A 23,970-nucleotide genomic window follows, 5' to 3' on the forward strand; every position below is an offset into this window, starting at 1 on the left:
TCCATTTTGTATCTGTGTATTCAAAGTGGTTGGGATAGATATATAGTTGCATTCTCTTAATGAATAGAATGATTTTTTCTAATGGTGTTTGTAAAGAGGATCACAAGTCCGCATCTTGTACAGCAATTAACCACTAAGAAGAATATATGCAGTGTTTTATTTGTTGAAACCGTACTTCCAATTTGAATTGAAACTGTCTCATTGCTATCTGTTTATCAATAAAACTTTGAAAAAAAAAGATTCAAGACCAATTTGCAACAACCTAAAAAAAATGCATTTCTATTAATAAGACACTTCTACTTTCCATTAAAAGCACAAAAGAATAAAGATACTATTTTATCTATTTTTGAGTTTCTTATCATCACATAGGATGGCCCTGAATTGTTCCAACAAAGCACTGAAGTTTGCCTGCACAGGCACTCTTCACACCGAGCTTCACTAAACAACTGTACCATATTAAAACCAAAACGCGTGACCACAAAACACAACTTAATCCAATGTTCCCTACTGAGAATCTAACATGGCACCTTGTTCTCATCACTGTCACACAATCTACATTAAAGCAAGCCACAACCATGAAACAAGTCATCATGCACCACAGTCACCACGACCTCTGAATTCACTTTAAATAGCATATTTAAGTCATGGCTTATTAGTCACTCATACTAGTAAGGTCATATTGACCATACAAACCAAGAGGTCAGGCTAGTTCAGGTAATATATTCTTTTTCAGTAAATGACAACATCAAGTAACTTGAAGGTGAGATCCACTAACTACATTTTGTTGTCACTAATATATCTCAAATTGAGGGCACAGAAGAGGATACGTACAGTACAAAAGTCCAAGTCATGTACTGTGGAACTACAGAGCTGGTTACAAATCTAAATTTACTACTTCCAATAGTCCACTCATCTTTAACATAGGAAGTAACTTCTACTATTAGTGTTTAAGGAATTAAAGTCTACTAGTCATATTATCTAAGGAGTTAAGAAGCATAAGAGGAATATGTTTCAAGTACTTGGCACAAAGAGCTCAATAAAGTCTAGCTGAAAAACTACAAATAAAACTCAAGATATATTTAAAATGTACCTTCGGCCAGGAAAATAGTTCAGTGGTTTAAGCACCTGCCTGTTAAGCATAAGGTCCTGAGTTTGATCCCTGGTACCAAAAACAAAACAAAACAAAAAAAAAATAAAACAAAAGCAACAAAAAAATATAAAATGTACCTCTAACCCAAAATAAAGTACACTGCTTTCTAAAAGCTAAAAGTGAATCTTAATTTAGCTTCAAAATGAAGCTTGTTCTTATAGTAATCACAATGTGTTCCTAATTCAGGCACTATATTAACTGCACTGTATGACGTAGAAGAATCAGACATGGTCAGATTGGAATTCTGAGCCTCCTAAAGGTTGAACACTTTTATTCCTGAGTCTACCTATATACTTCTATACCTAATCACTGAAGGGAATATAGTATGTTCCTTCCCATTTCCCCCTTTAAAAACCTTGGTTTTTAGCATCAAGTCCTCATAAAATATAACTAACCAATATACTATAGACCTATAAAAATCAAGATTAGGTATTTTTAGAAGTCACTGTATCATGTTTACATGTGTGCATAATTCACATACAATATTCCCATCCTAAACTTGACATGGTTAAAAAAAATTTAGAGTGACTCATGAAATTAAAGCAGGGATTATGGAAGATTTTGCAGAAACCTAATGTTTCTTAATAATTTCTTCTGGTCATCTCTAGAGAAAAGAAAACAATTGTCCAGACAGCTCAAACTGCAAACCTTATACAGCTAATTAAAGAGAGGCTAGAAGTCTAAAGGAAATGAGCTCACCGCTAGATCATTTATAACATGCTCTTGTATCAGCAGAAAGCTAGACACTACTTACAGTTTTAAAAATGCTATTCATCATACTTTTTGTTACTTCAAGTAGTAAAAATAACACCTTTCAATCATTTTAATGTTTTACAGAATCTACTCATTATTATCTAAATCAACTATCTCCTCCTCTTTAAAAACTTTCTAAATTCCTTTACATGCAAGAACCTAGGAATTAGCTATTTCCTCCCTTTTAAGTCTTTAATGTTCTCTACGTGCAAGTCTACTGTAGGATGTATGATATTCTAATGTCTCCCAGATCTTGTTAACTAGCACGCTCTCTAAACTCACATTACTTATGAAAAGGGACTACATTATGCACCTATGTGTAGTGGCCAGAATACAAAAAAAATGATACTTCAGTAATCACAGTAGAATAAGGTTTCTTAAATAGAAATTTTCTATTTCATGAGTTGCACAGAAAAATACAATTAAAAATTTCTAAGGCCATTTAAATGTTGGAAATGTTACATTCAATAATATTTTCTGAGAGATACAGAATATAAACTATAGTATCAAAGATACTGAGAAATAATACCAAAAGAAACTTGTCTTAAATTTACTACATCTTCAAATTACTTAAAATTCCTATCAATATTCTATGGAGTAAGAATGTATTATGAATAACATTGTTTCAAAAATAGAATATAAACTGATGAAGTAAATCTGACACGGATTAGATATCTATAATACTTGCCTCCTAATTAAAGAGTTAAAGAAATTTCAAGTGTCTAAATTTTATTAAATCACTCTGCTAAATGCAATGAGACATCATCAAACACTATGGTAAATATTTAATTTTTTAAAAATTTATTATAGAAAAATAAATATTGCCAACAATCCTTTTACAGTTTTGTGTATTGGTGACCCCACAAAGCCTCATGCAGTCATGGGGTGGCCTCTGTGTGCTTATTGTGAGTGTGGATGCTGCACCTACCCTGGGACAAGTAATCTGCATTACAACGTAAGAAGAGGAGAGAGGCTAGCTAGGTACCTGAGCTGCTGCCACTCTCTTGTCACTTGCTTTTTGCTGCCACCATGAACAGTTACTCTCTGCCATGTGCCACCCTGCCTTGGAGCCAGCTGAGTATAGACTGAAACGTCCACTGATTGTGAGTTAAATATACCTTTCCTTCCTTCACTTTGAGTGTTGGGTATTTTGTCCCAGCAATGAGAAGAGTAACTGAGACAAATCCACTCAAAACACTCCCCTTTATGTTGAAAGTCATTCCTGCTGTGTTCTAAACGCAGTCATGGAAGTCCTTTTCTACGAGTGTCTTTAGTTCTACTGTTACGAAGGCCTCAAGGTTATGACTCTTGCCTAAATGCCTACCTCTCATGGTCACTTTGACTTTGGGAAAGAGAAGTCAGTTGGCGCCAGAGCTGGTGCATAAGGTGAATGAGCACACACCACTGAGTTCATAAAGTGGTCCTTCCACCGGACAGCACAGGGAAGCACCTTCCTCATGATGGCACTCACGAAGAGGACATGCAGACTGCTGCAGTGAGCCCTGAGAATAGCGGGACCCCTGTGTCTGAAGCAAGGGTGGGGATATTCTGGGGAGGGGGTGTTAAAGGTAATGTGTCCATATTTACACATCATACATGTACTACTGCAACAAATTATAAAGCCTCTGCTATCATTTCTAGTTAGCTGCTATTGATGGGGCCCAGAAACCACCAAACAGAACAAAATCTAGGAGACAAATGCAGGAGTCATACCAGCTAACTACTGCAGGAACTGCTTTGCAAAGCCTCCAATTCAACAAGAACATAGAACCCTGCCTGCATAATGTGTTACTATAAAAAATTCCTTCATAAAAGGAAGGATCCCTGATACAGAGCAAACTAGTCTTGGGCTGTACTTGGTCTTTCAGAATAACTGATCTATCACCCTCTCCCGTCCTCCACAGATTTAGCTGTTGTAATCATGGTTATTTCCAGAGGAAGGCTTCTTTCCCAATTCCAAGAATTTTGCTATTACTAACCATCTGAAACAACTCCTGGGTAACAGAGGACTTTGAAATCCTGCCACATGGGAAGAATTATGAAACAAAGTGTATTTATATTTTGATAGTGGTTCACCTCTTGCTATTAGTCTTTATTTCAATGAATGAAAAAGATTAGATACAAACTGACTTATACATAACTGTTTACATTCAAAGAAACTAATAATTTACTTTTCCAAAGAATTCAGAATTCCAAAATGCTGATTTCATTTTTCTAAGAATTTCTTTTCTGATTTGCTGTTTCATACACAAAAAATACTTATATCTTTTACTTCAATGTAATTTACTTATTTATTTTTTATACCGGAGATCAAACTTGGGACCTTGCACTTGCCAGGCGCTTATGCCACTGAGCTATATCCCAACCCTTTTACCTGAATGTAATTGAAGTTTTTGATTACTTTGAGAAAGAATGAGGAATTTAAGTGACTATAAAGTAAACAATCCTGTTAACCATTTTAGGAAAAATAGACATAAAAAGAAAACTCATAAAAACTACAAGAAAACTTCTAAACAATATTTTCTTTTTCTTTTTTTTCTTTTTTTTTTTTTTTTTTTTTTGTGGTACAGGGGATTGAACTCAGGACCCTGTGCTTGCCAGGTAGGCGCTTCTTCTACTGAGCTATACCCCCAGTCCAATATTTCCTTATATATAGTACACATTGAAACTTATCATGTTCAATACCTCCCCTTGTCCTGCAGTTTGAAGAAGTGGGGATATGTAGAAAATGAGGAACTTACCTAGGCTAGAATTGCCTTTTGCTATAGTAATAGTCCTCTCAAAAGATTCCTTGGACATATTTTCAAGCATGACAAACTCATCATTTGAGGCCAGAGAGCTCTGTTCAATTAGGCACTCAGAGCCCTGAAAGAAAGAAAAAACAAGTTATGTAGAAAGGAAAACAAGACTTTGGAATGTTTCAACATTACACATGTGCTCCACCTAGTAATGCTTTATTCAGCAAGAACCTATAATGAAACAAGTTCAAAAGTTGCTTCAGTGTTTCAGTATCAGACAAGTGCTCATTTTAAATAAATAGATTGGCCAGACACTCCAATTCTTTGTTATCTTGCCATACACAAGCCATGTCTTTACAATATTACCTTTCCAGTTGAATCAGGGAGCACAGGAAAAGTAAGTTCTGCGCTTGCTACAACTTCACGTGGTGGCCGAGAGTCAGCCCAAGGCACGGCATTTCCGTGTGCACACTGTCCAACAGGATCTGCAGGCGTGTAATCACTGACAGCAAACCCAGAAGTAGACCCCATACTCATGTCTGCTGAAGACGGAGTCTCATTCTGCCTATGCAGGAGGCTTTGGGCATACAGTTCTTCTAAGGACATGTGCAGATCATGTACTAGATCAGAAGAATTTTCATCAACATCCTGATAATTAAAAAATAAAAATCATAGGCTGACCTACATCAATTTTTATGACTATTTAGTGAACATCTATTTAGTGAAAAACATAACTATTTACCTAAAAAGCACTAACACATACTTAGGAGATTTTTTCACATATTTTCATAAATGCTTTTAGTACATTTCCTGCAAATCATACATCTCATTCCTACTGGTTTATATGTATGTAACATTTCATACAAAAAAAATCATTCATATATAGTCTTCAGTAAGAGCAGAAACTATGGTATAGGTTTAAAAGTAATTTTTAAAGCTTCATTACAGTAAAAAAGTGTCATCAATCCCTCCTCAATATCAACCTTTTTATACCTTCTAACCTTCCAACACACTCATTTCATCATTTCTGCCACATTCAAAAGCAAGTCTGGACATTTTCTTTTGTGAATGTCTTCGCAGCTGCCTCAAGACCATGAACTGCTTCACACTGCTTACGGCACTCTGCAGAACAAAGCCGCGCTGACGTGTCTTCATCCGTCTTACCCACCAGGCCTGACACCCGAAGTGCCTGGCTCTTCCCCAGTCAAGATAACTGTGAAAGGTGAATGCAGCGGCCACCTCAGGAGGGCGAGGGGCAGCCAGGACAGCCCAGCTGCAGACTCACGGGAAAGGACTTCCGGAGCTGTGCAGAGAGAAGCGGCGACGGCGGGGCAGGCGGCTGTGTTGGAAGAGCATGGGGGAGGTTGTGAAGGGAATTAAGCGTAACGTCTCTCTTACAGTGACATGGTTGTGACCATTAACATCTTTTGATCACACCTGCACCCACAAATATAACTGTTTGGCTTACACTACATAACGTGTACAGATAATTTATATTTCCAAATCTTAATTTAAGTGTTTAAAGTGTAGCTCATTTCCAATCCGTCTGAAATTCCTACATACTATGAGGTCAGAGAATTCAAATTATGCTACTAATTGAATTGGATTTACATTTATTTATTTATTTATTTATTTATTTATTTATTTTTGGTACAGGGACCAAACTCAGGACCTTGTGCTTGGTAGGCAGGCGCTTAAGTCACTGAGCTATCTCCCCAGAAAATTGGATTTAAAAGAACTTCTGAGAGAAAATTTTGGATAAGCATTTATAGGTATTCATGGAGAAGAAAAGAAAGCCTTGCAGTTCAGGTTACCACAGGCAAATTTTTCATGAGTGTCTAGTGAGATACAATGGAAAGGACACAAGCTGGCTTGTCAGAGTTCTCACCCAGACTCCGCACTCAGAACCCTTGGGTAGCACAGACCCCCTCTCTGGCCATGCTTTAGACACGTCCTACAATTCCCTGAAGCCGTGAAATTTCATATTTTTATATAAATACATGTATCTGCACTAACAGCGGATGTGTTGCATTACTTATGTGTTTTGAGCAAAAGTCGCCTTATCAAGTGTTGTTGAATAAACCTATGTTTCCTTCAGTTTTTAACTGATGTTTTTAAAGTGCAAAAGTAGCATACAAACACACTGCCCCATGAAAGAACCAAGCTGTGCAAATGTGTGCTGTGTACATCTACAGAGTGTAACATGAAAGGCCTCTCTCATAGCTCACACTTGCATTCCTTCTGTGAATGGAAGTAACTGGCTGGCCCTAATTAGCTACTCACCTCTTCTAGTCTGTGTGCATAATATGTGCATGTAAGTACACATGTACACATAAGTTCACATGTATCTGAAAGACAACACATTTTTAAAACCTACACAGAACCAACACTAGGTGGTACATTTCCTTGTTCTTTTTTCCCTGTATAGTCACACCTTGATATGACAAATTACCCTGTAGGCTAGGCTTTACCCGGCAAAACCTAATCTTCTCTTGGCCAAAATTTCTCCTCAGCAGGAGAGGCCAGGGTACATAGCCCGGTTCACAGGTACTCAGCTGTTTGGGCTTAGGTGTTACTTGAACACCTGCAGCTTTACTTTGGTTTCCTTACCAAGGAAAATTTGGGAAAATAAGAGGACTGAATGCAGGAATGTTTGGAAAACAAAGCTAATCCCCACAAAATAGTAAAAACAAACCTCACTAGAAAGAAAAAGTCCCATAGTTGTTAGCTTTTACAGTCATTTATATTATGTGACTCCACACACATATGTGAAAATGTATTTGCTATGAACTACTAGGACTGGAGTGGAAAGTGCAATGGAATTCAAACTTTTTTTTTTTTTTTTTCAGGGACAAATTTTTATTGCAAATACTCAAAAACTAGTATATACAGCAGAATGTTAATACCCATTGAAAACACTTAATATTCAGTGAAACACAATTTTAAGAATTCAAAGCACATTTTATGAAATAAAAATGTAGTATTTTTTAAATGTAACATTTTAAATAAAAGTTATTAGAACTTTAAAGCAAACTACTATTCATATGATTCACTTCTGTATCTATTATATCCTAGATGATTTTTAAAAAACCTGAAAAAAAAACTTAGCAGTTAACTTCTCTCTCACAAAAAGAGACAATGGGAATGCCTATTAAATCTTAACAAGTAGAGATCAATTTGGTAATTTGGTCTGTAAGAAATAATATTCAGCAGTCTTTTACTATAACATTCCTGACAATTAATCCATCTGTACACATTTAATGAACACTCTTTTCATATACTTTATTCACTTTAATTTTGTGAAAATAAAACAAAATTTTAACAAAATAAGAGAATAACAATAGTCAATACACTGTGTATCATTATCTTCAAAGTACTTACTCAGAGCACCAATTACCAGTACCAAAAACCAAGACACAGACATAGACAAAAAGAGATTCTTACAAAAAAAGAAACAGATGATAGCACAAAATTTTGTTTTTAATTAACTAAAAGAAATTAATAGTATAAATGGAATGAAATGGCATGCATATTAAATACTTTTGAAACAATTTAGCAGGTGATTTTTACTTGTTCTAGTCAGCGACCTCTTCTGAATATAACATGTTCTTACATTCACTGCAAATATTTTTCCTCTATTCATAATGTTTTGTCATATAGACATTTAACAGTTTTTCAGATTCAATTTTTCTAGAATTTATTTCCAATGTAAGAAATGTGGGTCTGTATTTTTTGTAAATGAGGAATTTAACTCTTGCAACATAATTTATTAAACTTCTTTTCTTAAATGCAAGTTATCTCTGATATCATCAAATATTCCTGGAACAGAAATGAATGTTGTTGGTCTATCATTTGAGCAATTAATATTTTTAAATTATTTAGGAAGAAATAATAGCAAAGTAGTATGTTCCACATACTCAGTCTAAGGAACCTGCTGTCACATTCATATCACTCTGATTATCTTACTCTCATGAAAAGTAACACAGTCCTTCCTAAAGCACTGGTTAGCTTCAGTATTGCTAAATTAATTATAATAATTAGCCATAAATCATCTCACCCATGTCTAAAATGAAAATAATTAGAAAAATTGCTTTTCAAAGTAAAAGAGGTCAAGTCAGCCTTGTTAGCTGATGTTTGCTGAAAATGGTGTAACGGAAATTCCTGTGTACTATTCAGGAAGGAGTTAACACAGACTTGTAGACAAGGAACAGCTAACCGCCACAGTGGACAGCACACTCCCACCACAGAAACATTTTTGGATGCTGAACAGCTGAGTTTTATTTTTAACTCTTATGATCTAAAAGAAACACAAGTTCTTTCACATAAAATGCTAAATAATAACTTAAATTTTCTAGTGCATCACAATATCTAAACTGAAGGCTTCCTAAAGTTCTTATTAATATTTGCCTCCACTTTTCATAAAAATTGTGATTGAAAAATAGTTAACATTTACATTTTTAAAAATTATTACAATAAAAGATAAATCACTTCAATGTCCCTCAAAATATCCCCCTCATTTTGAACACTTATCCTATCTGTTTTGCTACTCTTTAAAGCAGGTGCCCAGGGTCTTTTGTAAGTATCTTTAGTTGTGTTGACACAGCTGTCTTGTTGTCCTGAATTAATCTGAAACATTTACATTTCATGGCCATTTGGAATTTAAGGAAGAGCCAGAAGTTACACGGTGCCAATCTGGATGGGTACGGGGTCTGAGGACACAACACAATGTTTTTACCAGTCTGCTTTGCATCAGGTGGCTTTCTGTAGCAACATTCTCCATAGTGGTTATCACACTTCCTCAAGTCACTCACAAAAGAGAACTTCCAGACCTAATTCAAATGGTAATTATGCGATAAGTGCTTCAAGTGAGTGGAAATAATTTGGGTGGGGGTGGGGGTGCGGGTGGGGGTGCATGGCAATGTGCTCTTACTGGAATTATAAGTATGACAAAGGCTTAAGGTTACACTTGGACATCTCATTCATTGAGACAATTTATATAGAATAAATACTACAACCTGCATTGTTCTAATAAGCAACAGATGAAGTTTTGTTATACTCCAGGAAATAAAAAAATACATGTGCACCACTGCTCCAGCTTATTGTGCCTCCCCTATCATTCTGGGCCACAGTGTGACTCCTTTATTAATTAGGCATTGATGCCTGGATGGGTAAAGGCAGTATCTTTTACATCTTTGATAGGCTCCACTGTTGTATGATATTTACAATCAGTCATTTTAACTGGAGTTATTTAACTAGTATAGATTTTAACTTTTCTAAATAACACCAAGAACCCATCAATATTCTAAGTATGGATGTAAAAGCAGTTATATTTTCGTAGAGATTAACAGTAAACGAAAATCTGTAGGACTATATAGGATATATGCACAAGTAAAATAGAATCCATTAATTGTGTTTGGTATATGAAGTACAAATAGAAACGTTCCTATCTTGATAAACAGGAACCTCAACCTGTGCTACAATCAGCATAATTTTCTGGTGGAAGCAGCACTTAAGAACGAAAGCCATGACCATACTGGCAGCAGCTTCACCCCTAGTTAGAGACTGAGAGTCCAGGTGCCCATGGAGGGCGGGGAGGTGAAGAGACACTGAGGACGGGAAATGCAGACTCAGTACACAGTTATTCAATCCAGTGGTCATATTTTCATGTTAAAACAGGAAAAGGTAATGCAAACATCTTCTCAGAAAGTCTGTTGAGCCTTTTTTTTTTTTTTTTAAATGTATTTAGGACAGGGTGTACAGGGTGTACAGGGTGTACAGGGTGTACGGGGTCTCACTACATAGATTAGACTCCTAGTGATTCTCCTGCTTTCAGCCTCCCAAGACTGGGATTACAGGCTTACACCACCACACCCAGTCTCAATCACCATCTCAGTGCGCTCCAGGGGTGGGGCTGGCATGGCATGCTAGGGATCGAATCCCAGCTGCTGTGCTCTGCCTAAGTAGACGCTTTAGTTCACTGAGCTATCTGGCTGGCCCTCAGTATGTTGAGCTTTTAAACAAAACTACAAATGTTAAGCTTAAAAAACAATTATATCTGCATTTTGTCATGTCTTCGGAGATAACAAGGAAAAGGACATACAAGTATTAATAAAAAAAAAAGGAAAAACTGTCTATTGCCATGTACCTTTAAAATGCACATTTGAAAGACCTGCCTCTGACTAATTCAAATGACATGCAAGGGAATATATTAAATCCTAAACTGATAATCAATCAAGTTAAGAAAATATAAATTTCTTTTAAAAAATAGATCTTTCTCATATAGGAAGGATATCGGGACACAGTGGAGGGAGAGGAGGGAAAGAGGATCAAAAAAAGAATTAAGATGCGCTATGTACATGTACCAACTCAACACAAGGAATGTAAATATTATTTACTGCAAACTTTTACTAAGAGAAAGAAGCAAAGTTCTTGTTTAAAGAAGTAGAGTAGGCCCCAAATAGGAGACTTGTATGAACAGAAGCAAAATTATTACTCTTTGTTGTTCACACTCCTGCTTAGTCCTAAATTCTACATTGAAGAACAAGGCTGTAGCGGGACATGGTGGCTTATGCCTGTAATCCCAGCATTCTGGGAGGTCAATGCAGTAGAGTTACAAAATCAAGCCCACCCTCATCACTTAGCAAGATTCTTCCAAAATAAAATACGACTAAGCAAACAAACCTAAGGATTATGGATATAGATTTGTGCAGTATAGTGCAAAGGTCCAGGCTTCAATCTACAGTATGGTAATCAATCAATCAAACAAACAAACAATCAAATAATCACCAGTCAGTAAGCCAAGCAATCAAACAAATCAAAGGCTTCCTTTTAAGTAAGATCATGCTCCTTGGCTAGATCTTACAACTTCTATCAGGTAGCATACCTGACCAAGGTCAAAAGACCTCTCATCAAGGAGAGACAGGTAAAATTATTATCCATTCAAGGCCATGTGATTATATTTGACAAAATCAAAAATCTCAGTAATCACTGGAGGTCTTCACATTCTATGTTATCCTTTTGAATAAGCATTGAGATGGCTTTCCTAAATATCCATGTATACTATATATTTAAATAATTATATGTATATGTATGGTTTTATTGATTTAAAAGTCTTAATGTGAATTCATTTTTCAAGGAAAAGTCAGTTCTAAATTCTATAATAAATCACATTCTGTCTTTTAAGATGAAAGTAGTACAAAGAAACAAGAAGAATTATTTATTTATTTACTGATGTATTTTTGTATTGGAAATTTAAGTCAGGACCTTGTGCTTGCTAGGCAGGTGCCTGTACTGTTAAGCTATATCCCCAGCCCTAAGAAGATATTTTATATAATTTTTATTTGGATATGTAGAGATATACCACACTGCAGGAATAGTCCTACTTTCTAAGAAACAGAAAGTACACAGTAGTTTTACAATGTGTTTTAGAACACCCTCATTAATGCTTTGTTGTTTTGTAGTTTAAATATTTCAGTTGTTAGATCAGGCTGCCAAATTTGCTTCAGTGAAAGAGTAAACTACTCAGGGGGAAGAAAACGAAGTAAGAGGCAAACACAGTGCAGTAAGCCAATATGTAGTGCTGCACACAGGCAGCCCTTGCCCTGTAAAATGCAGGCTTCTCAGTATGCAGATTGTGTCATCCCTTTAAATAACAATTACTAAATTAAACAACGCAATCTGTCCCACTGGCAAAAAAGAAGTATGCTATGTGTGGATTAACAGATTCCACTGAGAGATGAACTCAGCTTCCAGCCCTAAGGCCAGGAAAGGCTGAACACATTCCAGACAGGACTCAGCCAACCAGCCAGGCTCCGGTGTGCTAGGAGAGAACAGCTGCTCCACTCAAACAAATCCAAGGAGACTGCCCAGCTCCATTTGCAAGGAAAACAGGAGCACTCTGAACATAAAAATGAAACACTTCCTACCTGTGCTGGCCCGAAAGCAATTGTTATTTGGGAAAGGAGAAAATATGCTAGACCTATGAACCACAACTTTCTAATGTCTTCATAAATGAGACTTCCATAAATTCACTCTATGCAGAAAATAATCATCCAATGTTTTTATCTTAAAGTATATTTGTGGTATATCTCCAACACAGAAAAATAAAAAAAATATATATCTACACTTTGCCTAAATTGAACAAATATATTTTGATATTTTCTTCAATCATTTTTTTTCTTAAAACAGTATGATATACACTGCTAAGTTCCCATGTTTCTTTTTTTCAATGAGGACAATTTCTTTCCTGAAGTTGGAAAATAGCATGCCTACACGTATTCAGATTTTCACCATACACAGGTATATATACTTGTAAAATATTCATCGAATTGCTTTATGCATTAACTTTCAGATCTATAAACTACTCAAATCATCTGAGCATAAGTAACCAAAATAAAATGGTTAAAATATAAGAAAGATTGTTGGTAAATATGAAAAAAAAATGGCCAGATTGTGGAAAAGTATTAACTCTCACTAGTAATCAGTAAATACAAATCAAAGTAAGAAATACTATCTTGCACTTAAAATATTATTAGACATTTTAAAATTATTACTTACTAAACATAATAGAGTGTATCACCAAGAAAATGTGGTAGGACTGAGGAATTCAAGCAAATAAAACATTTCTAAAATATAGATGAGATGCAAACCAGTAAACAAACCCTTCACTGATATCCAGTGATATAAACATACTTTATTCAGTGACTTTTATATAAATTATGCTTTGGCATCATTTTATATCAAAATATAGCATAAATTTGCCTCAGCTTGTAAATATTACATTAATACTGAAAATATTTTACTAACTATAGATAAGTTAGTTTTAAAAACATTAAGAAAACAATCTTATTCTTATAATTTTTTTCCAAAATAAGTAATGTTGAAACCCACAACTTGGAAAATACATTTCATGAATTCTGATATGAAAGATTCTATCAAAACTTTTTTTCTTTTTCTTTTCTTTTCTTTTCTTTTTTTTTGTGGAACCGGCGATTGAACTCAGGCCCTTGCACTTGCCAGGCAAGCGCTTATTCTACTGAGCTCTCTCCCCAGCCCTCTAACAAAACTCTGAATCTTTGTGTCTATCATTCTGCCCGACATTTAAAACAATCCACACTAATCTGAAAGATAAGCAATTAACACTAGCTAAAGAAAACTGCAATTTATTCTGATAGTGAATCCATAGCTACAGAAATATGTCTCTAATATGCTACTCCCACAACTGGCTCTTACACAATAACCTCTGGAAAATTATCACAAAGGCTTCTCATAAATAAAATGGCTTTTTCTTCTCACCTGGGGTGGAGATGATGGAAGGGAGGGGCCGTAATTGAGGGCCTCACTGCAGGCACTGCCATGGAAAGACAAGACAGAGGCTTGGGTGGAGTAGAGACTGTCGTTATCAAGGGAGTACTGTGACTCAAATGTGGACTCATCTGCTATTCCAGCATCATGTGCATCTACCTAGGAATGAAACAGCATCAGTAGGGAATTGGGTTTCATCACGAACATCACAGCTGAGAGTAAAAGCACAGCAGTATCACTCTTTTCTAGATCCTATTCTCTCCACCTTTGGGCACATCAGACCCATTCACTGTGAAGAGAAGGATGAACTGCCCCCTCTAGGACACAATGTTGGCATTGAAAGCCAATTTATTCTATTAGTGAAAGGCTAAAAGTAACAAGGGCCACGATCCATTTTCAGTGTAAACATTTTTAAAATTAAAGAAAATACTTTATTTTTCCAAATTCACATGACTAACTCTTAGCATTTAATAAAATGAACAAGGTACTCTCTTCTTTTCAACTAAAATAAACACTCAAACACATAGCAAAGCAATTACATTTTCAAAATTTCACTAGGTTTTATCTAATTCACCTTTGACTAAAATTTAAAACCATTTTAAGTTGTAGAAACTAAAAAAAAATCTGATTTTATGCTGAAATTATTCTAATAAGGGACTTGATTATCATCTGGTTATGATGAAGCTTTACACTATCCACCTCTATTAGGAAACTAATATGAATGGGACAGAGCACTTCACCATGTTTTATGTAAAAAACTGCACTACTATCTTCTATGGCAGAGTCAAGGAACTCGATCATATTGAGTTTGACACTCGCCATTTACTCCCGCTCACACTTTTTTGACCTATCAGCATTTCCTCATTATTTTGGTAGTGAATTCCACATATACTATTTAATTCTCATGTCAACTCAGATGCTTAGAATTTAGAAGCACTGTAACACTGCAGTAGGTGTCACTGAAAAGGCCAGTAACAGATGGACAGACTACTTCAAAGTAACTTTCACTTAAAATACATTTCATTGGTCTGATAACTAGATCAAGTTCAAACTCATTAGTGAGTCACTAAGTAGAGGTTTATCTTTTATCAATGTACATTATGCACAACAAAACTAGATAATGAATACTTAGTATCTGCTATTGAGATAGGTGGTATTAACTTGCTTGTGCCACAATCATAATAGATAAAATATATTTTAAACAGCATTTAAGAAAGAATGTCTCAATATAATTTCTATACCTACTGCCTTAGAATCTTAGGAGAAATTCTAAAACTCAATTTGCTTAATTACTACAGAGACAAAACACTAGGGTCCAGAAGACAGGCGGGCAGCTCAACACTACGCAGCTGGCGAGGGAGCAGAGCCGGCTATCTATTATGAATGTGAGATACCAAGCATCCATAAAAGTGAGACGCATCTCGTTGACTGACATACGCTTACAGAAGTTGAAAGATGCTATGCAAACTACAGAGAAAACTGTTTCTTGGGATATTTTATAAAGACAATGATATAACTGTTTCCTATGACATTTCAGGAAGTAATTTGCTATGTTTGGGTACTGTTTAACATAATAGTGCCCTTCATTGGCAACAGAATGCTAAATTATGACCACTGAGAGTAGGGCCAATACTTATTTGGTATGTTGAGTACTACAATGTGAAATTACATTTAGTATATTTATATGTAGTATATATACAACTTTTCAAAGAGCTACTTTGAGAGCTTTTAATTTAAAAAGATTAACAAAAAGAACTTCAACTTTTGGCTTACCAAAATACATACAGTGTAAGAAATAGGTCATAATCTCGTTGAAAGTAAAATGAACACAATAAATTTCTAAAATATACTGAGCAAAGAGTATGGTAAGTTTTATTCAGAAAATTTGCAAAGGCAAAGAGAGACATACAAGAATCTGAAAAGAAAGCTGGATAACGTGTGGCCACTAACCAGAGCCAAGTCAGGCCCGCGGAGGACTGTGGCAGGCAGACCTTGCTCCTCACAGGAGAGTGGCGGGGAGAGAAAGGAGCCCTCCTTCGCAGAAACATAGCCTTCTTCTGGTGACAGCTGCGGGGAGGGGGGGGGGACGTGTAAGTGCCAGTCACAGGAGAGAGACAGTGGTGAAGAATAGAAAGGAGGGCAGACGCCACAGGGCAGAAAAATGAAGAAAGAGAAGTAAAAACTGGGAAGGTTTTTAAAATGATACCAAATGAGTTTAACATTGAGTGCTAAGTATAAATTTGACAAACAGCCATGTTTAACACATTATTTGAAAATATTCAAAGAAGGTATTCATTCTAGCATAAACATCATGTGTTAGATAAGAATCTTTCTGGTTGTTTTTTACTTTTCTTATAAAAGATTATCAAAAGGAACAACTTAATCTGGCCAAGGATATAGTTTAACCACTAAAGTGCCTACCTGGCAAGCACAAGGTCCTGTTCTCTATCTGGTCTCCCAACCAACCAACAAACCAATCAACAAAAAAATCTTCAGGCCATTTTAACTGTCAAATATTCTGGCCAAATAATGACAGCAGATGTGAAATTATTAAGACTTAAAAACAGGTACAGAGAAATAAAACACTAAAAAACTATCATCTGTCACCTCTTTTTAGGACATTGCTTTAAAGAATATTTATTTGACAAAGAATGTCACTGAAGCTACAGTGAGGCCAAATAATTTAGTACAGCTTATAAGAAAGCAGAACAAAAATAGTAAAACACAGTCTGTATTAAATTATTGTCCTGAGCTATTTGTTATACTATGATCCTGAACACAATGTCTGAAAAAATCTAACACTTCTATTCCAATCTCCAATAAAATGAGTTAAAATATTTAGATATATACTCCACATCATCAATAGGTGTACACGTGCATAAATAACACAGAAAAAAATCTGGGGTTTTTTGTTTCCAAATACATGATTTTATTAGCATCACTTAAAATAATAGCTATACTCATCCAATTTTATAATGCATACTAAATTTCATATATCAAACTTTGTACTATAAGATTTATTTTGGAACTAGCAAGAAAAAGAAGACTGTGCTTCAAAATAAATGTACAATTTCTCCTCAAGGTCAGTAAAAACTTCACATTGAATCATGTTTGCTGTTTCTTTCTGTCTAGTAGAAAAATCAGAACCAAATTTATGAGCCAACCTCAGTCAATCTACAGTCTCATAATGGCCTCACCCCTACATTACCCTTTATTTGGATCTTTTTTCATGACTTCTGTACTCTTGGTTTGGTTTTATGTTGGTTTAGCATCTTCATCATTCTTCCCTCCCTCTTTTTACTTCTTCATAAGTACATTTTTATGATACTGAAATTGTTCATGGATAAAACTGGCACACAGAATAATTTAAATTTAAAGTACATTGCTAAGGTTTGTGCCTAGGTGTCCCCCCTAAAGCCTCCAGCAGCCAAGGGGTGGTTTCTGGAGTTTGTGATTGATTATGGTGGGTGTGGATGCTGCACTTGCCCTGGGGCAGGTAATCTGCATTACAATGTAAGGAGGGAAGAGAGGCTAGCCAGCTGCCAGAGCTGCAGCCATTCCTTGGCTGAGCTCTTGGCCCTTTGCTGCCACCATGAACTGTTGCCCTCTGCCAGGAAGCCAGCAGAGTATGGACTGAACCTCCACTGACTCTGAGCAAAATAAACCCCCTTCCTTCATTTTGGGTGTCGGGTATTATGTCCCAGCAATGAGAGAAGAGTAACTGAGACATACACTTAGAAAGCTTTTTACTTAAATGTATTCATAAAAAAATCAATAAATCTTTACTGCTGTTTATGCAAATATATCTAAGTGCTTGCATTTTTTAAGAGACAATACATCATCCTTTCATTTAAAACTCAATTACGTACCTGAGAAAATTATAAAAATTGACAAGGTGTCTAATATTTAATCACACTACAGTAGCCACGTATTAAGTACCATGTCACAGTGCACTAACAAAACGCACTGCTTTATGTAGCATAAATTCATCTGCTGTTCCCAAGATTGCAAGACACACTACGGGAGCTACTTCCTGTGATTAGGGAAGGCTACAAAATGATGAACCCATTTTGCAAAGTTCAATTTCATGCTCTACAGTAAGCAGACAACAAATGTGTTAAGATCAAAATAATTGAAGAACTCAAGCCACTGTGATGGAAATTCTACTTTGCTCCACCATGATTACAGAGCCCACTATTAGTTGCCTATGGCATTCATTCTCAGTACCCACAATACATTGGGATCTTAATATCTGAATACATATTTCTTGAAACACCCGATTTTGCCTTCATCATGACTTTATTATTGAATTTAAACAAGGTTAAAAAATTACAAAGCAAAGTTACAAATTTATCTGTGAGTATCCCAGCTATTTTCTTTCCTTCATCTTCTTAATAATCTTACTGAAAATTAAATCCATATATATTTATGTGGCTCATAAGCATGTTGGCAGAAAGTACCTAGAGCCATAATTTAATCACAAGAACATCTGAAGCTGAAAAATAGCCCGTGAGCCGTTTTTCTTACCAATAGAAAGGCTAGCACTAATGTCTAAATTCTTACAGGTAAAGGCTTGGCCACTCCAACCCTCACAGGTCCCAGCGCCGCTCCCTTCAGCGCGTCCACTGCCTCTTGTAGACTGCTGTGTTCCAGGCTAATGTCATTGACAAACATGAGGCGGTCTCCAGGAAGAAGCTGTCCGTCCTTCTCAGCAACGCCACCAGGCACCAAAGACCGGATTACAATCACAGTGCTTGTGGGATCAGCGGGGTCCTGACAGAAGGGAACAGCGATGAGAACTCATTTCCTTTCACACCGAAAAACTTCTTCAGTGTTGTTCTGTCTGAATTGTACTGAACGAGTAACTGATTCAAGTATCTTAAAAATTTCATATAAAAAATTCCATACAAAATTTCCGATGAATTATTTGGACATCAGTTGTCTTTATTTTATATTAGAAAGTTTATGAAGAACTTGCCAGAAACAATAGCACTCTCAATTGCTAGAATTCCTGAGCAGATGTACAGACTTTAAATTATTATTTTGAGCAGTCAAATTTTATAGCTCATTTGAGACTAAATATTAGATAAGTTATTATTAACAACAGCTTTTGTTAGTAGATGTTACTAGATGAGAGTGTGCTAAATGTAGCACCTGCTCTTTTGAAAGGAAATACAGAAATGCAAGGTCACAGAGCATTTGACAGTGCAAGGCTTGCATTTACACAGCGACCTCAACCTCAGAACATGATGGGCGGACTCCAGAGCTAGGAATCCAGCTCCCTGGAGTTACGGGGACAGCCTCTGTCTGGTATCGGTGAGAGGCAAGCATGGTGTCCACCAGACAGCAGGTCCTTATCTCCTCATCACAGAACACAGTGCAGGTAAGGACAGGCCACACTGGACATTTTAGACAGGTCCATTTACCTAGCGAAATAACTAGAATATCCGAACTTATGATATGTCATATGATAAATTTACCATGTACATAAGACAAATGTGTATCTAATATCTTATAAAGTATAACTGAATATAATCCATCAACCAAGAACACAGAAATAAAATAGACTTCTCAAATAACAAAGCACTGTATTTCTATGATATTCCTAAAATGTATTGGGTTCCCAAATTTCTAAGAGTTCAAATATAAAATATCTCAATGAATTCAATGTTAAACAAAATCCTTTATGGTAACCAATGAATCATATGAATTACTATTAAGAAAGATTCACTGAAAATAAAGTATCTTCAATTACTGTAACATTTATTTTTCTCTGCTTTCAATATTATACACTTTGTATATGTCGTCTTTTCTAAAAAGAGCTAGAAGTAAGTATATACTTACCTGGTAATCTAAAATGCTAAAGCCAAGTCCTCTGCTCCCTTTCTCCAGTTCTACGTGCTGAATGGCAGCCTCCCACATGGCCAGGGGAGCCTGAACTTCCTCTACATTCTGAATCGTGTCAGCCATCGCCAGCACTGGGTCTTCTGTCTCTGAGGACCCGATGAGCTCACCTAGATTGACATGAGGCTAGATAACAGACCAGGTATCTCTTATTTCAGAGGCACTGGAGTAGCAGACACAGATACCAACATGACCAGGAAAAGGTTCCTTTAAGCATTAAGGTATAATGTGTTAAAGAAGAAAAATACTAAGTTTTAAACATGGTTACAACTTAGTATTTGGTTAACTTTTAAAGATTTCTTATAAAATGATACAATGGTTATACTGTAGTACCACACTTGTGGTTTTCATTTTTTTCATCACCTCTATGTCAGAAAAAGAGTAAATAAAATTTAAAATCCTTATGATACATAATTCAGCTGAATTTGTATATATAGATAAACAGATATAGATATGTTTTATACTTCATGCAAATAAGGGATCCAAAGTGCTGTGACTTAGGCACAGTATTATTTCCTAAATTAAACAGTCCCAAGACATTAGATATGAAATCATATTTACTTAGGCTTGAAGCTTCACTTTGTGATTTCTTCTCTGTCACACTGAACAAGCTTCCCTGATGGCCTAGTGGTCAGGGTCCGGCGCTTTCTTACCTTGAACAACATTCTTGACCTGGGTTTCACAGTTACTCAACTCATAGAAATTTTTGAGGATTAAATGAAGTAACATTTACAAACATTTACAAACACAGAAATTAGGATTCATGTTAACTTCTTTCCATAAAAATAAAGTACAGGTTAATTCAACTTCATGTGCATGTATAAACATCAAATTTAAGAAAAAATATGTTGATTAGGAAAGAATTGTAATTCGTATACTATCTTTGTTTAAAATCAATTATGCTTAACTAGCCAGCAGAAAAGTATAAAAACAAAGTATAAAAAGTAAAGCCATATTAATATGCTGAGCTATAAAAGGCTCAAGTCAACAACTTCTGACATTGCCAGTCCTACGGAAAACCCACCACTATTATAGACTACTGGACTATATCAGAATATTTTGCTGAATTCACACACCTACAATATTTAATTGACAATGCAATACCCTTCTCTGACAAAACTAAACAAAAAAGGGGCTATAAATGAAGGACCATTTTGTATCTGTATATACAAAATAGTTAGGATAGATATACAGCTACCTTCTCTTAATTCAATGAATAGAAAAATTTGTTCTAACAGTGTTTGTGGACAGGATATCATGTCTGTATCTTGTACTATGAATAATCACTAAGAGGACAGCAATATGCAATGTATTAATTATTGAAACTGTCCTACTAATCAGTTTGAAACTGTCTCATTGCTATTTCTCAATAAAATTATTTAAAAAAATAAATACAATCAATTATGGAGGGGGCAAAGAGATACTCAGCAGCATAAGCACTTGCCTGGAAAATGCAAAATACTAGGTTCGTTCCCCAGCACAAAAAAAGAAAAATCAATTATGGACATCAGAGGACCATGGATACAAATATCACCACCTGTTTTAATGTAATTATCCCACTTAAACCATATTAAAATGTGCACTGATAGAGAGGATTCTTGCCTTTGTGTTGTACATGATCTGGAGTTATGGTTCCTACTCTATTCTTGTCACTCATTAAATTATTAACTTTATTCCTCAGAATTTTCAAAATTATTCCATTATTCCTTCAGTATAATGAAGTCAAATCCCAACATCCTCTCTTATTATATTTTAAATGAGATCTAGCTAGGCTATAAATTATGTATAACCCAAATCTGAACATTAGAAATGTATTGTACATCTTCTAAAAAGTTGAATATCAACATCACTTGATATTTCGATCTGAATGGAAAAAAAAAAAGACATGAAAATGAGCATGTGTGGATATTACAGAAACTCATTACATATCTTAGGAGCTCAAATTTCTTACTATCAATTTATTATTTATGGTGTATTTATTACAGGGTCTACAGGGGTCTCACTATACAGATTGGAGTCATCTACCAAGTGCTGGGATCACAGGCACACACCACCACACCCAGTCTCAATCACTGTCTCAGTGCACTGCAGGGGCAGGGCAGGTACAACATGCTGGGGATTGAACCCTAGTCCCTGCATCTGCCTAAACGGGTGCTTTAATCTGCTGAGCTATCTGACCAGCCTTCAAATTTCTTACTTTAGAAGCAGAGAGTAGGGCAGGGATCCAGGTTTGATCCCCAGTACAGCATGTCGCGCCGGCCCTGCCTCCGGGCGTGCCAAGCTGGCCACCAAGATCCAGCATGGCGGTGCACACCTATAATCCTAGCACTGGGGAGGCTGAAAACAGGAGGAACACTATGAGTCTGAGCTGTGTAGTGAGACCCTGGACCAAATACATAAAAATAAAATTAATTAAAATAAAAAAATAAAAGCAGAGGGTGCAAATAAGACCTCCATAGATGAATGACCTGTCCACCCATATTTTAGCTACTCCTTCTGTGCCAGACACAGAATTGACACATAAGTATGTTTTTCCATATGTGTACTACATATGTAATATTCATATATTTCAGTTTTTCATTTGTAAATGGGGATATATAAGCATCTGTTCCATAGAACTATTGCAAGTAAATTATACAAATGCCTATATGTGATGATACCTAACATTACTACTTGCATTAGCATCCAGAGCAACTGGAGGCAGCTGTCGTGACAAATTTTACCGAAAAACATAATAGAGAAAGACAAAGTGCCTTCTACCCAAGGTCACACAGCTTGTGAGTGTCAAGCACGATGCAAGCCCAGGCGTGTCCGACTTCAAGACTGTCCCTCTAATCATGAGGTACACAAGGAAATCAAACCCCAAAAAAGGAAAAATGGCTCACATCTCTGGCACAGTACACCCTTTCCACTGTATATTCAGATTAGCCTCATCTCTAAGCTCTATACCTTTTCTGCTAGCTCAATGTCACTCAGGTCCAGGCTGTCCAATTCTGACTGGGAGGTCGGAGGCACAGTTCGACGACAGCACACCATTGTCACCTCTATTGGCAATTCTTTCAATATATTGACCACATCTGCATGATTTTCCCCAAGCAAAGTTATGCCATTCACCTATAAAAGGATGCATTTGTCAATTAGTAAAACAATTAATAATATGACTATTGTTTTAAAAAACTTTTTGTATTAAATAAATTCTACTGTGATAATGATGATCATAGCTCACAAGGCCCAGAATTACAATTGGACCTCTGAAAGTACTATCTAAAGCAACTTATGCACAAGTTTAAAGTTTGGCTATAACTGAAGCTTTCAAACAACTCCGTGAAAAACTCTTACTTTCCATCCACATCTGATCTACTAGTGGAGGATTCTAGAAAACGTAAGCTGATGAAAATATCCACAAAGGAAGAAGGAGGAAAGTCATTAAAAGTTGACACTGTTCATTAAACTGCATCTATGAAGCTGCTAATAGAAAATGACCCAGCCTGGCATGGTGGCACACATTTGTAATCCTAGGCAAGGTGACACAGGCCTATAACCTCCACACTATGGAAGGATGAGGTGGGACCATTTCAAGTTCAAGCCCAGCCTAAGTGACTTAAGAGAAAATACGTATCAAAATAAAATTTTATGACAGGGTTAGGGAGAGACTTTTCAATCTGTTGAAAAGTTCATTACTTATTCTACAAATTAAACATATTTTTAAAACTTTTCAGAAGAATTTTGTACATTTCTGGACCTAAAGAAAAATAATAGCCAACATAAAGTAAGGTCTGAAACTCTATGTGCACAGAGCTTTGAAATTTCTGCTTGGAGTGGATCTTTTTCTTTTTTCTTTCTTTCTTTTTTTTTTTTTTTTTGTATTTTAGGGAAGGGTCCTCAGGATTTTTAGGGCCTCACTACTAGATTGGACTCATAATGATCTGCCTGTTTACAGCCTCCCAAGAGCTGGGATTACAGGTACGCACCACCATGCCCAGTATCAACTGCTGTCTCAGTGCACCCAGGGGCCAGGCTGGCATAGCAAGCCCTGGGAATTGAACCCCTGGTTCCTGCACCTGCTTGCAGGCACTTTAATCTGCTGAGCTATTTTGCAGGTCTTTTTTTTTTTTTTTTTTT

At 36.1% G+C, this 23,970-nt stretch overlaps 1 protein-coding gene across 4 annotated transcripts in view; it reads right to left on the minus strand.

Annotated features, from left to right (window-relative positions):
- Window positions 1-23,970, minus strand: part of Mpdz (multiple PDZ domain crumbs cell polarity complex component) — a 178,128-nt gene that overhangs the window by 81,243 nt on the left and 72,915 nt on the right. For 3 of the 4 annotated variants that reach the window (XM_023715825.1, XM_023715823.1, XM_023715822.1), the window contains exons 15-21: window positions 22,798-22,962; window positions 19,789-19,974; window positions 18,508-18,717; window positions 15,895-16,011; window positions 13,936-14,103; window positions 5,008-5,289; window positions 4,645-4,768 (exon numbers count right to left, since the gene is read on the minus strand). In XM_023715825.1, the coding sequence (XP_023571593.1) occupies window positions 4,645-4,768; window positions 5,008-5,289; window positions 13,936-14,103; window positions 15,895-16,011; window positions 18,508-18,717; window positions 19,789-19,974; window positions 22,798-22,962 (1,252 nt within the window). The remainder of the gene's footprint in view (window positions 1-4,644; window positions 4,769-5,007; window positions 5,290-13,935; window positions 14,104-15,894; window positions 16,012-18,507; window positions 18,718-19,788; window positions 19,975-22,797; window positions 22,963-23,970) is intronic. The other variant, XM_023715824.1, reaches the window with a different exon arrangement.

This window comes from Octodon degus, unplaced genomic scaffold (genome assembly GCF_000260255.1).
Source record: "Octodon degus isolate 3935 unplaced genomic scaffold, OctDeg1.0 scaffold00044, whole genome shotgun sequence".
Taxonomy (NCBI): Eukaryota; Metazoa; Chordata; class Mammalia; order Rodentia; family Octodontidae; genus Octodon; species Octodon degus.